At 46.8% G+C, this 15358-nt stretch overlaps 1 protein-coding gene across 1 annotated transcript in view; it reads right to left on the minus strand.

The window, feature by feature from the left end:
- GLP1R (glucagon like peptide 1 receptor) overlaps positions 1-15358 on the minus strand; it is a 276669-nt gene that overhangs the window by 66636 nt on the left and 194675 nt on the right. Inside the window, exon 8 of the mRNA XM_083175414.1 lies at positions 5654-5714. Within this exon, the coding sequence (XP_083031540.1) occupies positions 5654-5714 (61 nt within the window). The remainder of the gene's footprint in view (positions 1-5653; positions 5715-15358) is intronic.

Raw genomic sequence — 15358 nt, forward strand, 5'->3', positions numbered from 1 at the left:
GCTTTGAGCAGTCTCTGTAATGTGGCTATGAGCAGTCTCTGTATTGTGGCTATGAGCAGTCTCTGTATTGTGGCTATGAGCACTCTGTATTGCAGCTATGAGCAGTCTCTGTATTGCGGCTATGAGCAGTCTCTGTATTGTGGCTATGAGCACTATGTATTGTGGCTATGAGCAGTCTCTGTATTGTAGCTATGAGCACTATGTATTGTGGCTATGAGCAGTCTCTGTATTGCGGCTATGAGCACTCTGTATTGTGGCTATGAGTAGTCTCTGTATTGTGGCTATGAGCAGTCTCTGTATTGTGGCTATGAGCAGTCTCTGTAATGTGTCTATGAGCAGTCTCTGTAATGTGGCTATGAGCACTCTGTATTGTGGCTATGAGCAGTCTCTGTATTGTGGCTATGAGCAGTCTGTATTGTGGCTATGAGCAGTTTCTGTATTGTGGCTATGAGCACTCTGTATTGTAGCTATGAGCAGTCTCTGTATTGTGGCTATGAGCAGTCTCTGTATTGTGGCTATGAGCAGTCTGTATTGTGGCTATGAGCAGTTTCTGTATTGTGGCTATGAGCAGTCTCTATATTGTAGCTATGAGCGGTCTCTGTATTGTAGCTATGAGCACTCTGTATTGTAGCTATGAGCAGTTTCTGTATTGCGGCTATGAGCAGTCTCTGTATTGTAGCTATGAGCAGTCTCTGTATTGTGGCTATGAGCAGTCTCTGTATTGTGGCTATGAGCAGTCTCTGTATTGCGGCTATGAGCAGTTTCTGTATTGTGGCTATGAGCAGTCTCTGTATTGTGGCTATGAGCAGTCTCTGTATTGTGGCTATGAGCAGTCTCTGTATTGGGGCTATGAGCAGTCTCTGTATTGTAGCTATGAGCAGTCTGTATTGTGGCTATGAGCAGTCTCTGTATTGTGGCTATGAGCACTCTGTATTGTGGCTATGAGCAGTCTCTGTATTGTAGCTATGAGCAGTCTCTGTATTGTGGCTATGAGCAGTCTCTGTATTGTGGCTATGAGCAGTCTCTGTATTGTGCCTATGAGCAGTCTCTGTATTGTGGCTATGAGCAGTCTCTGTATTGTGGCTATGAGCAGTCTCTGTATTGTGGCTATGAGCAGTCTCTGTATTGTGGCTATGAGCAGTCTCTGTATTGTGGCTATGAGCAGTCTCTGTATTGTGGCTATGAGCAGTCTCTGTATTGTGGCTATGAGCAGTCTCTGTAATGTGGCTATGAGCAGTCTCTGTATTGTGGCTATGAGCAGTCTCTGTATTGTGGCTATGAGCAGTCTCTGTATTGTAGCTATGAGCAGTCTCTGTATTGTGGCTATGAGCACTCTGTATTGTGGCTATGAGCAGTCTCTGTATTGTAGCTATGAGCAGTCTCTGTATTGTGGCTATGAGCACTATGTATTGTGGCTATGAGCAGTCTCTGTATTGTAGCTATGAGCAGTCTCTGTATTGTGGCTATGAGCACTCTGTATTGTGGCTATGAGCAGTCTCTGTATTGTGGCTATGAGCAGTCTCTGTATTGTGGCTATGAGCAGTCTCTGTATTGTGGCTATGAGCAGTCTCTGTATTGTAGCTATGAGCAGTCTCTGTATTGTGTCTATGAGCAGTCTCTGTATTGTGGCTATGAGCAGTCTCTGTATTGTAGCTATGAGCAGTCTCTGTATTGTGGCTATGAGCACTCTGTATTGTGGCTATGAGCAGTCTCTGTGTTGTGGCTATGAGCGGTCTCTGTATTGTGGCTATGAGCAGTTTCTGTATTGTGGCTATGAGCAGTCTCTGTATTGTGGCTATGAGCAGTCTCTGTATTGTGGCTATGAGCAGTCTCTGTATTGTGGCTATGAGCAGTCTCTGTATTGTGGCTATGAGCAGTCTCTGTATTGTAGCTATGAGCGGTCTCTGTATTGTAGCTATGAGCAGTCTGTATTGCGGCTATGAGCACTCTGTATTGTGGCTATGAGCGGTCTCTGTATTGTGGCTATGAGCGGTCTCTGTATTGTGGCTATGAGCAGTCTCTGTATTGTGGCTATGAGCAGTCTCTGTATTGTGTCTATGAGCAGTCTCTGTAATGTGGCTATGAGCACTCTGTATTGTGGCTATGAGCAGTCTCTGTATTGTGTCTATGAGCAGTCTCTGTATTGTTGCTATGAGCAGTCTCTGTATTGTGGCTATGAACAGTCTCTGTATTGTGGCTATGAGCAGTCTCTGTAATGTGGCTTTGAGCAGTCTCTGTAATGTGGCTATGAGCAGTCTCTGTATTGTGGCTATGAGCAGTCTCTGTATTGTGGCTATGAGCACTCTGTATTGCAGCTATGAGCAGTCTCTGTATTGCGGCTATGAGCAGTCTCTGTATTGTGGCTATGAGCACTATGTATTGTGGCTATGAGCAGTCTCTGTATTGTAGCTATGAGCACTATGTATTGTGGCTATGAGCAGTCTCTGTATTGCGGCTATGAGCACTCTGTATTGTGGCTATGAGTAGTCTCTGTATTGTGGCTATGAGCAGTCTCTGTATTGTGGCTATGAGCAGTCTCTGTAATGTGTCTATGAGCAGTCTCTGTAATGTGGCTATGAGCACTCTGTATTGTGGCTATGAGCAGTCTCTGTATTGTGTCTATGAGCAGTTTCTGTATTGTGGCTATGAGCAGTCTCTGTATTGTGGCTATGAGCAGTCTCTGTATTGTGGCTATAAGCAGTCTCTGTATTGTGGCTATGAGCAGTCTCTGTATTGTGGCTATGAGCAGTCTCTGTATTGTGGCTATGAGCAGTCTCTGTATTGTTGCTATGAGCAGTCTCTGTATTGTGGCTATGAACAGTCTCTGTATTGTGGCTATGAGCAGTCTCTGTAATGTGGCTATGAGCAGTCTCTGTAATGTGGCTATGAGCAGTCTCTGTATTGTGGCTATGAGCAGTCTCTGTATTGTGGCTATGAGCACTCTGTATTGCAGCTATGAGCAGTCTCTGTATTGCGGCTATGAGCAGTCTCTGTATTGTAGCTATGAGCACTATGTATTGTGGCTATGAGCAGTCTCTGTATTGTAGCTATGAGCACTATGTACTGTATTGTGGCTATGAGCAGTCTCTGTATTGTGGCTATGAGCAGTCTCTGTATTGTGGCTATGAGCAGTCTCTGTATTGTGGCTATGAGCACTCTGTATTGTGGCTATGAGCGGTCTCTGTATTGTGGCTATGAGCAGTCTCTGTATTGTGGCTATGAGCAGTCTCTGTATTGTGGCTATGAGCAGTCTCTGTATTGTGGCTATGAGCAGTTTCTGTATTGTAGCTATGAGCAGTCTCTGTATTGTGGCTATGAGCAGTCTCTGTATTGTGGCTATGAGCAGTCTCTGTATTGTGGCTATGAGCACTCTGTATTGTGGCTATGAGCAGTCTCTGTATTGTGGCTATGAGCAGTCTCTGTATTGTAGCTATGAGCAGTCTCTGTATTGTAGCTATGAGCAGTCTCTGTATTGTGGCTATGAGCAGTCTCTGTATTGTGGCTATGAGCAGTCTCTGTATTGTAGCTATGAGCAGTCTCTGTATTGTGGCTATGAGCAGTCTCTGTATTGTGGCTATGAGCAGTCTCTGTATTGTGGCTATGAGCAGTCTCTGTATTGTGGCTATGAGCAGTCTCTGTATTGTAGCTATGAGCAGTCTCTGTATTGTAGCTATGAGCAGTCTCTGTATTGTAGCTATGAGCAGTCTCTGTATTGTAGCTATGAGCAGTCTCTGTATTGTGGCTATGAGCAGTCTCTGTATTGTGGCTATGAGCAGTCTCTGTATTGTAGCTATGAGCAGTCTCTGTATTGTGGCTATGAGCAGTTTCTGTATTGTGGCTATGAGCGGTCTCTGTATTGTGGCTATGAGCAGTCTCTGTATTGTGACTATGAGCAGTCTCTGTATTGTAGCTATGAGCAGTCTCTGTATTGTGGCTATGAGCGGTTTCTGTATTGTGGCTATGAGCGGTCTCTGTATTGTGGCTATAAGCACTCTGTATTGTGGCTATGAGCAGTTTCTGTATTGCGGCTATGAGCAGTTTCTGTATTGTAGCTATGAGCAGTCTCTGTATTGTGGCTATGAGCAGTCTCTGTATTGTGGCTATGAGCAGTCTCTGTATTGTGGCTATGAGCAGTCTGTATTGTGGCTATGAGCAGTTTCTGTATTGTGGCTATGAGCACTCTGTATTGTAGCTATGAGCAGTCTCTGTATTGTGGCTATGAGCAGTCTCTGTATTGTGGCTATGAGCAGTCTGTATTGTGGCTATGAGCAGTTTCTGTATTGTGGCTATGAGCAGTTTCTGTATTGTGGCTATGAGCACTCTGTATTGTAGCTATGAGCAGTTTCTGTATTGCGGCTATGAGCAGTCTCTGTATTGTAGCTATGAGCAGTCTCTGTATTGTGGCTATGAGCATTTTCTGTATTGTGGCTATGAGCAGTCTCTGTATTGTGGCTATGAGCAGTCTCTGTATTGTGGCTATGAGCAGTCTCTGTATTGGAGCTATGAGCAGTCTCTGTATTGTAGCTATGAGCAGTCTGTATTGTGGCTATGAGCAGTCTCTGTATTGTGGCTATGAGCACTCTGTATTGTGGCTATGAGCAGTCTCTGTATTGTAGCTATGAGCAGTCTCTGTATTGTGGCTATGAGCAGTCTCTGTATTGTGGCTATGAGCAGTTTCTGTATTGTGGCTATGAGCAGTCTCTGTATTGTGGCTATGAGCAGTCTCTGTATTGTAGCTATGAGCGGTCTCTGTATTGTAGCTATGAGCACTCTGTATTGTGGTTATGAGCACTCTGTATTGTGACTATGAGCACTCTGTATTGTGGCTATAAGCAGTCTCTGTATTGTGGCTATGAGCAGTCTCTGTATTGTGGCTATGAGCAGTCTCTGTATTGTAGCTAGGAGCGGTCTCTGTATTGTGGCTATGAGCACTCTGTATTGTGACTATGAGCACTCTGTATTGTGGCTATGAGCAGTTTCTGTATTGTGGCTATGAGCAGTCTCTGTATTGTGGCTATGAGCAGTCTCTGTATTGTGGCTATGAGCGGTCTCTGTATTGTAGCTATGAGCACTCTGTATTGTGGCTATGAGCACTCTGTATTGTGGCTATGAGCAGTCTCTGTATTGTAGCTATGAGCAGTCCCTGTATTGTAGCTATGAGCACTCTGTATTGTGGCTATGAGCACTCTGTATTGTGGCTATGAGCGGTCTCTGTATTGTAGCTATGAGCAGTCTCTGTATTGTGGCTATGAGCAGTCTCTGTATTGTAGCTATGAGCACTCTGTATTGTGGCTATGAGCACTCTGTATTGTAGCTATGAGCAGTTTCTGTATTGTAGCTATGAGCACTCTGTATTGGAGCTATGAGCACTCTCTGTATTGTAGCTATGAGCACTCTGTATTGTGGCTATGAGCACTCTGTATTGTGGCTATGAGCGGTCTCTGTATTGTAGCTATGAGCACTCTGTATTGTGGCCATGAGCAGTCTGTATTGTAGCTATGAGCACTCTGTATTGTGGATATGAACATACACAGGTGACAGATAATTATGTAGAAGATGGATCCTCACAGGTGAAACAGCACAAAACACAGCACAACCACTGCAATACGCGGCCTCCAGACACTGAGTAACAATCAGTAGGTTGGAAACGAACCCATCGTCTTCATAAAGGTACTTCACTATGCCCCACGGGAGAACAAACAGCATGGGAACACCTGAGAGAGAGAGACAAGAGAGAAAGGGTGACAGTCACTGTGATATTAGAGGGAGAGACAGTCACAGAGATAACAGAGAGAGAGAGTGAGAGAGGGAGCAGGGCCGGCTCTACCATTAGGCAGCAGTCTAGGGTGCCAGGTTCTAAGGGGGTGCCACCAAGTCTGCCTATCAAAAAAATCATATATGTCTATGGCGATCCATGTGTTTATTGCAGGTGGTGGCTGTGGAAATTCTAAGACCGCACCTCCATGCTTTCACTTGAGGCGTACTTCCATGTTACTGTATATCTGTGTTCAGACATTTATGTTATCAGCGGCATCTAGTGGTCTTCTGTAGTAAGCTCCTCAGTGCATTCTGGGTAAGTCCTAGGCAGTCCCCATTTTTAGTTTCCATATGGTCATGCATTCGCCTTCTTTATCTTACCACGCATCAACGTTAAGAGATTCTGGCCCTATATCTGCCACAGTCAGTTATGTATACTATAAATATAATTTGGTCCCCCTCCTCTATCCCAACCCAAGAAATCATTACTGGTCTGGGCAGCAATGGGCCCCTTAGTTGTCAGGGGCCCGGTGCAAAGCATCTGCTGCACCAATGGTAGTTCTGCCTCTGGGTGGAATTCTAGCTGTCTATCTCTGATTAAGGAAGGATCTCAGTGAGGGCAGAACAGTCACTAGGGTATCAGGGAGAGAGTCATTGGGATATCAAGGATGGGGATCAATTCATGGGATCAGAGAGAGAGAGAGAGAAAAAGAGAGAGAGAGAGAGAGAGAGAGAGAGAGGATTTAGTAAGATCAAAAACCAGTATGTTTTCCAGCACTAAGTGCTAGAAACAAACAGGCGCCTTAAGGGGATGTGGAGTCAAGCTGCTCACACTGGGGGGTGTCAAGTCCCCTGAAAATATAGAAGAGAAACAACAAAGAGGTGTGGTGGAGCGCTTAAAAAATAATTTAACAAGAATCAATTGGGTAGTACAACGATAAAAAGATATTTTTAATTTTATATAAAAAAATTGTATAAGAACACACTATATAGCAGCAAGTGACTGTCACTTTAAATAAAAAATAAAAGTACAAATAGTTCTAGTAATATAATACCACTTGAAAGAGGACAAAGGAGGTTTATACTTATATGATGGAGTCCCAATTAGTGAACAGGTGAGGTCCCTGGTAGGTGTCCAAATTGCAGACTATGTTTTTAAGGGAGTCCATAAACCATGCAGGGTTTAGTTTCGCTGGAGGAACAATCGCTGGTCCCATGTCCCAAGGTCACCTTTGATAAAGTTGCTAGGTAGCAACGAAACATGTTAGGAAGCACCTGCTGACCTTATTCATTGGACTTTTGGAGAATTAAAAGGAGTTTCCCATTCACTATCCCAGCCGGCTCCCATTTGGTTCCTGCCTTTGTCCAACTAAATCAACTGCACATACAACTGCTGTATTTGGGACACCACCACCTGCTTAAAAAATTGGATACAAGTGTCGCAAAAAATCGTGAGGATACTATCTCGACTGGGACCAGCGATTGTTCCTCCAGCGAAACTAAACCCTGCATGGTTTATGGACTCCCTTAAAAACACAGTTTGGACACCTACCAGGGACCTCACCTGTTCACTAATTGGGACTCCGTCATATAAGTATTAACCTCCTTTGTCCTCTTTCAAGTGGTATTATATTACTATAAGTATTTGTACTTTTATTTTTTATCTAAAGTGACAGTCACTTGCTGCTATATAGTGTGTTCTTATATAATTTTTTTAATATAAAATTTAAAATACCTTTTTATCGTTGTACTACCCAATTGATTCTTGTTAAATTAATTTTTAAGCGCTCCACCACACCTCTTTGTTGTTTCTCTTCAGGATTTAGTAAGATGGTGCTGTAGTTCTATTTAACATGCGATGTTGCTATGGGAAACCAATCAGATACTGAGATACTGTCTATTATCTTCTAGAAGGTGCTAAATAAAGTAGATTCTGATTGGTTGCCAATAGCAACATCCAATGTGACATAGAACTCTAATCTTAGTAAATTTCCCCCCATATAGTGAATGATCCGCAAAGTGTACCTTGTGACTAATTTTTGGCAAAATTCCCAGCAGCCAGTGGATAGGCTATTCAATTAAACAGCCTTTTTCACTGACTGAAAAATCATGATTCAGACCGAGAAACCCACCTAAATACCACATAAACTGCAAAATCCATGTTTATTTCCCCCCTGAGCCTAAATTCCATTTTGGGGTTTGCTTTTCAAGGTTCAGTCCAACTGCGAGGTGATCTGTGGTGTGCAGGGTTGCCTACCCTCCCGGAATGGCCGGGAGGGTCCCGGAAATCGGGTCCCCCTACTGGCCCCCCGGAAAGGGGGGCAACCCTCACGCATTAACCCCAACCTCCGCGATCCGCCCCTCGGGGGGGGGGGGGTCCGTGAGTAAAATGATGCGATCGCGTCATTTTAACCCCACCCCCCGCCGTGCAATGCCTGAAATACCGGCATTGCACGACGGGGGACGTGGCTAAAATGACGCGATTACTGTAGGCACGCCCCCAACAGGGAAGCCCGTCTGTGGCTCCGCCCCCAATCTGTCTCTTTTAAGCTCCCGGCGATAGCCCCGCCCCCTGTATAACGGAGCTGGCTGCCCTCTCCCGGAATGCAGCCAGCAAAAGTCGGCAAGTATGGTGGTGTGATCCCCACGAATGGAATGCCTCCAGCATGTCAATACATAATTCATCCTCTTATACAGATTTATTCGCTCTCATCTGAGCAGCTCCTATCGCGCTGCCCGAACTAACGCCAGCCGGCAGATGGGGTGCGCTCACATCGAAAACTCTTGCGCATCCATTCTCGGCAATGGTGCGAGATGCTGGCGTGGCCACACCTTCTGGACTGCCCCCGCCGCCAGCAGCCGCCAGATACTGAAATCTGGCGTGCTGGCGGCAAGGGAGAGAACGGCCCCATCTGTAGGCTTAGCCCCCTTAGATCAGTTCCAGGCTTGGTTCTGTGACAGAAGAATAAGGGCGGGATGTATTAATATACATCACCGCCCTTCGCCTGACAGCCGCCGCGATGCTGCCGCATATGTACTAACATATGCGGCTAGCATAGGGTTGCGGTGATGGAGACATCCGCGATACCTGTGATGTGGTCTGCGGGGGTCTCTGTCACATCCCGGCGGCTGTCATTGTCCCCCTGCGTCTCCTCCTCTCCCCTGCAGCCGGATGTTCTCCCGGCTGTGACACCTGCTGGGGGAGGAGGAGATCGATGGAGGATGGGAGGGGGGCGCGCAGACGGCGGGCAGAGATAGAAGCCCATAGGCTTCTATAGGGTATCGCCACCCAGAGGGTCGGACGGCTAATGGTACATAGTAAAATGCGTTAAAACCCCTGTGTTTACCGCATTTTCCCTTTAATCCCCTAAAGCTGTCATTTGTATCTCTTTGGTGATATTTACTACCAGGCGGACAGATGGTTTCACGGGCACACACTGGATGTCAGGTTTGAAGGAACTTAATAAATCCATACAAAATAAATTAAACCTGTATATGCAGGGCAGAACCAATGCATCAATAAATTGCTTTATTTTAATGACTGTCTTCATTCATAATGTCCTCTGGTACAAGGAGTGTCAGACGATGACTAATTCCAAACGCTGGCTGGTTTTAAAGCATTCATTGACTAAATACTGTATGCCAATAAGGGGAATGCATCTGTGGGTCTGTCCTGTCAGACAAACTACGAACCAGACTTCATCAACAGAGGTGACAATCGATCCCAACGAGTCCTAAGCAATACACAGATTTGGGGCCCCCATTTCTCAAACAATCCATAGTACTACTGTATATTTGCAGTACAGTATGTTCCCTATGTCTGCCCATTACATTTGACAGTCAGTAGAGAATGAAGCAGGGTCAGGTGACAGAAGAGAATGAAGAGGTGTTGGGGTCAGGTGATTGGGGATAAAGAGGCACTGGGTCAGGTGATTGAGGATGAAGAGGTCTGGGGGTCATGTGATATTACGGGATAAAGAGGCACCGGGTCAGGTGATTGGGGATGAAGAGGTGTGGGGGTCATGTGATATTACGGGATAAAGAGGTTAAGAGTCACTGGGTCAGGTGATTGAGGATGAAGAGGTGTTGGGGTCATGTGATATAACGGGATAAAGAGGCACCGGGTCAGGTGATTGAGAATGAAGAGGTGTGGGGGTCATGTGATATTACGGGATACAGAGGCACCGGGTCAGGTTATTGAGGATGAAGAGGTGTGGGGGCATGTGATATTACGGGATAAAGAGGCACGGGGTCAGGTGATTGAGGATGAAGAGGTGTGGGGGTCATGTGATATTACGGGATAAAGAGGCACGGGGTCAGGTGATTGAGGATGAAGAGGTGTGGGGCATGTGATATTACGGGATAAAGAGGCACTGGGTCAGGTTATTGAGGATGAAGAGGTGTGGGGGCATGTGATATTACGGGATAAAGAGGCACGGGTCAGGTTATTGAGGATGAAGAGGTGTGGGGGCATGTGATATTACGGGATAAAGAGGCACGGGGTCAGGTGATTGAGGATGAAGAGGTGTGGGGGCATGTGATATTACGGGATAAAGAGGCACGGGTCAGGTGATTGAGGATGAAGAGGTGTTGGGGTCATGTGATATTACGGGATAAAGAGTCACGGGGTCAGGTGATTGAGGATGAAGAGGTGTGGGGTCATGTGATATAACGGGATAAAGAGGCACCGGGTCAGGTTATTGAGGATGAAGAGGTGTGGGGGCATGTGATATTATGGGATAAAGAGGCACGGGGTCAGGTGATTGAGGATGAAGAGGTGTGGGGGCATGTGATATTACGGGATAAAGAGGCACCGGGTCAGGTTATTGAGGATGAAGAGGTGTGGGGTCATGTGATATTACGGGATAAAGAGGCACGGGGTCAGGTGATTGAGGATGAAGAGGTGTGGGGGCATGTGATATTATGGGATAAAGAGGCACGGGGTCAGGTGATTGAGGATGAAGAGGTGTGGGGGCATGTGATATTACGGGATAAAGAGGCACTGGGTCAGGTGATTTAGAATGAAGAGGTGTGGGGGCATGTGATATTACGGGATAAAGAGGCACCGGGTCAGGTAATTGAGGATGAAGAGGTGTGGGGGCATGTGATATTACGGGATAAAGAGGCACGGGGTCAGGTGATTGAGGATGAAGAGGTGTGGGGGCATGTGATATTACGGGATAAAGAGGCACGGGGTCAGGTGATTGAGGATGAAGAGGTGTGGGGTCATGTGATATTACGGGATAAAGAGGCACGGGGTCAGGTGATTGAGGATGAAGAGGTGTGGGGGCATGTGATATTACAGGATAAAGAGGCACAGGGTCAGGTGATTGAGGATGAAGAGGTGTGGGGGCATGTGATATAACGGGATAAAGAGGCACCGGGTCAGGTGATTGAGAATGAAGAGGTGTGGGGGCATGTGATATTACGGGATAAAGAGGCACCGGGTCAGGTGATTGAGAATGAAGAGGTGTTGGGGTCATGTGATATTACGGGATAAAGAGGCACTGGGTCAGGTGATTGAGGATGAAGAGGTGTGGGGGCATGTGATATTACAGGATAAAGAGGCACTGGGTCAGGTGATTGAGGATGAAGAGGTGTGGGGGCATGTGATATTACGGGATAAAGAGGCACGGAGTCAGGTGATTGAGGATGAAGAGGTGTGGGGGCATGTGATATTATGGGATAAAGAGGCACCGGGTCAGGTGATTTAGGATGAAGAGGTGTGGGGGTCATGTGATATTATGGGATAAAGAGGCACCGGGTCAGGTTATTGAGGATGAAGAGGTGTGGGGGCATGTGATATTACGGGATAAAGAGGCACGGGGTCAGGTGATTGAGGATGAAGAGGTGTGGGGGCATGTGATATTACGGGATAAAGAGGCACGGGTCAGGTGATTGAGGATGAAGAGGTGTTGGGGTCATGTGATATTACGGGATAAAGAGGCACGGGGTCAGGTGATTGAGGATGAAGAGGTGTGGGGTCATGTGATATTACGGGATAAAGAGGCACGGGTTCAGGTGATTGAGAATGAAGAGGTGTGGGGGCATGTGATATTACGGGATAAAGAGGCACCGGGTCAGGTGATTGAGGATGAAGAGGTGTGGGGGCATGTGATATTACGGGATAAAGAGGCACCGGGTCAGGTGATTTAGGATGAAGAGGTGTGGGGGTCATGTGATATTATGGGATAAAGAGGCACGGGTTCAGGTGATTGAGGATGAAGAGGTGTGGGGGCATGTGATATTACGGGATAAAGAGGCACGGGGTCAGGTGATTGAGGATGAAGAGGTGTGGGGGCATGTGATATTACGGGATAAAGAGGCACGGGGTCAGGTGATTGAGGATGAAGAGGTGTGGGGGCATGTGATATTACGGGATAAAGAGGCATGGGGTCAGGTGATAATAGGGAATACAGAGGCATGGTGTCAGGTGATAATAGGAATACAGAGGCATGGTGTCAGGATATAACAGAGGATGAGGAGGCACGGTGTTAGGTGATAGTAGAGGATGAAGAGGCAAGGGGTCAGGTGATAATAGGGGATACAAAGGCATGGTGTCAGGATATAACAGAGGATGAGGAGGCACGGTGTTAGGTGATAGCAGAGGATGAAGAGGCAAGGGGTCAGGTGATAGCCCAAACTCGCCCCATTTCTTAATCCCTCCTCCACCAAACTTCACAGTTGGCATAATGCAGCCAGGCAGGTATGGTTCTCCTGGCACCCCATCTGGCGCTTGGCATTGGACTTGGTGATGTGAGGCTTACATGCAGCTGCTCGGCCATGGGTTTGTGTTTACATTAATGCCAGTGGAATCATTAGAGAACACACCGTACTATAGCAGTGGTTGACCGCGCTCTGTGATTTGACGCGGTTTTCCGCTTTGTGGCTGAATTGCTAATGTTCCTAAATGCTTCCACATTCTAATAATATCACGTACAGTTTACCATGGAATATACAGCACCCTGCTACCAAGCATACATCTTTCCATAAGCTCCGCCTCCATCCCGCCTCTTTATGACGCACACACCCCCGGCGGCCCCGCCCTCCTGCTGCTCTGAGCAGCTGCTGCTTTTTACAATATACTTTCCTCAGTTCATGTGCTATTTATAAAGCAAGCGGCAGACAAGTGCTGTAGAGCGCATTTAGCAGTCTATATAATTATACCATCAACAGTGCTAATTTATTTGCCCAATTATGTGCTTTGCTAAAAGCCTATTTTCTTTGTTAACTAAAAGACTGTAAATTGCGAGATACAACTCGGAGTGTATGCGCTGTTATACTGGGCCCCGCAGCTGTAGCCCACGTGATGCTGGAGAGAGGACTTTATGGTGTAAAAGCTAAATACGGTGTGTAATTATAATATACATACACAGATCCTGAATGGAGGTGACAAAGGCCCGGTACAATCAGCTTTTTCCCATAACCCCCGGAACAAAACTTCAATTCTTAGAAATCACTCAAACAAAATAAATTAGTGGTTTCTTTATTGTAAAGCCTCACAAGATGTATCCTCCAGCAGCTAAAAATGTGTACATGTGTACAATCTTACAGATAGATGAAATGGAGAAATTGATAAAGCGATTTCCCCCATAATCGGTCAGCATATACTCTGGGCAAAATTGCCCAGTGTGTATGGGCCTGAAGACGTTGATTGGTTGGTAATTTATTTCTCCCCACTTTATCTCTCTCTTGGTCAGATGTATCAAGCGTCAAAAAGTGATAAAGTGGAGAGTGATGAACAACCAGCCAATCATTTTTCGGTACTTGTGAGTTATCCGGGCGTCCGATTTTTAAATCGGGTCGGATCGGGACATCGCATCGCATCGCATGCGACCATCGGATGCGATGCGATGCGATGCGATGACCCGATTTTTCCATAGGAATCAATGTTAAAATGGACTGAGTCCATTTTAACATGGAATTCAATGGGAAAAAGGGGTCCTTTTCATACCCCTACTATCCAAGTGGGCATGGAGTTGGATATAAACCTGTGGCGAGCGTAGCGAGCCACCGAGCCCGAAGCGTGGCGAGCGTAGCGAGCCCCGCGAGGGGACACGGAATACCGTCCCCTCGCGGGGCTCGCTTCGCTCGCCACGCTTCGGGCTCGGTGGCTCGCTACGCTCGCCACAGGTTTATATCCAACTCCATGCCCACTTGGATAGTAGGGGTATGAAAAGGACCCCTTTTTCCATAGGAATCATTTTAACATCGATTCCTATGGAAAAATCGGGTCATCGCATCCGATGATCGCATGCGATGCGATGCGATATCGCATCGCATCTGATTGTATGCCTTAACTTAAGGCATACAATCAAAAAATCGGACGCCCGGATAACTCACAAGTACCCATTTTTCTCCTACCGGTCATTTTTCAAACCCAGCCTGTAACATGACAGGTAGGAGCTGATTGGCTCTCCATTTTATCACTTTGGAAGTTGTATACATCTGGCCCTCTAAGCTTTAATAAATCATCCTTTGAGCATTGCACTGAACTAGCCATGGACTGTGGTTTGCATACCTGCACCTTTCACATCACTAAGCCAGGTGGGACCCAGAATCGAGACTGTGTGTACCCAACAACTTCCTTATCGATGGGGACCAGGTTATGAGCCAGCAGCTGTGGGGGGTGGTAGCGGGACTGTTCTGCATTCGGCAGCTTGAAATCACTGGTGACACCCCCCTGATTGGGCTGCCTGTACAGCCGACGGGGATTTCGCTAGCGACCTGTGTTGCAGTTGGTACCAGGGGCGAATTGGCCCACCGGGAAACCGGACCATTTCCCTGTGGGCCGGCCCAAAACTCTTTAACTCTTTAAAAAAAAAGCGGCTGCAGCATTTTGCCCAAATCCAAAATGGCCGTGGGAGGCTGCTGCGCATTCGCGCACAGCACCTATCAGGGTCTTCAAGCAGCACAGCGCCAGACTCCCGGAAAGAAGCAGCAGCAGGTGAGCCGACCCCAAAGCCGCCCCCCCCCCCCCCCCCCCGCGCGCATTACTTATCCACCGCACCCCCACCCCGTGCGCGTGTTACATACCGCCGCTGCCACCGCCCCCCCACGTGCATTATATATGGCCGCAACCCCCCCCCGGGCCGGAATGAAGACCCAAACCGCCCCTGGTTGGTACACACTGGACATTACATGTCGTTTTCCGTAAAATTTGTTTCAAAATTGTCTAGTGTGTGCCCGGCTTAAAAAATAGGCGCAGCAGGGCGCGCTGCAGAGCAGGAATCAGATTTCTTTTTAATACCTAAATGAGATAACAAGGGACATTCAGGGGTCATTGTGTACCGAGGGGCCAAAGCCATTTCCACTTAGCAGAAGCACTTTCGCTGCATCATTACACGCTCATTGATCTCATACATATGTACATCTTTGTATTTGGTATTGTGTATGCTGCATTTTATACATGGTAATGCATTCTGTAGGAGGGTGGTTATTTATCTACGTGTATTAGCCGACTTGTGTTGTTATGGCTTCTTCTTGCATTTATCTCTGGTTAAGGCTTAATACATCTGCCCCAATGTATTTTAGCATAACTAAGTACCGGTCTCCATAATAACTCCCATCCTGCTCATCTGCATGCATCCGCAAGTGCCAG

The sequence above is a fragment of the Crinia signifera genome, chromosome 3 (assembly GCF_055691185.1).
Source record: "Crinia signifera chromosome 3, ASM5569118v1, whole genome shotgun sequence".
Taxonomy (NCBI): domain Eukaryota; kingdom Metazoa; phylum Chordata; class Amphibia; order Anura; family Myobatrachidae; genus Crinia; species Crinia signifera.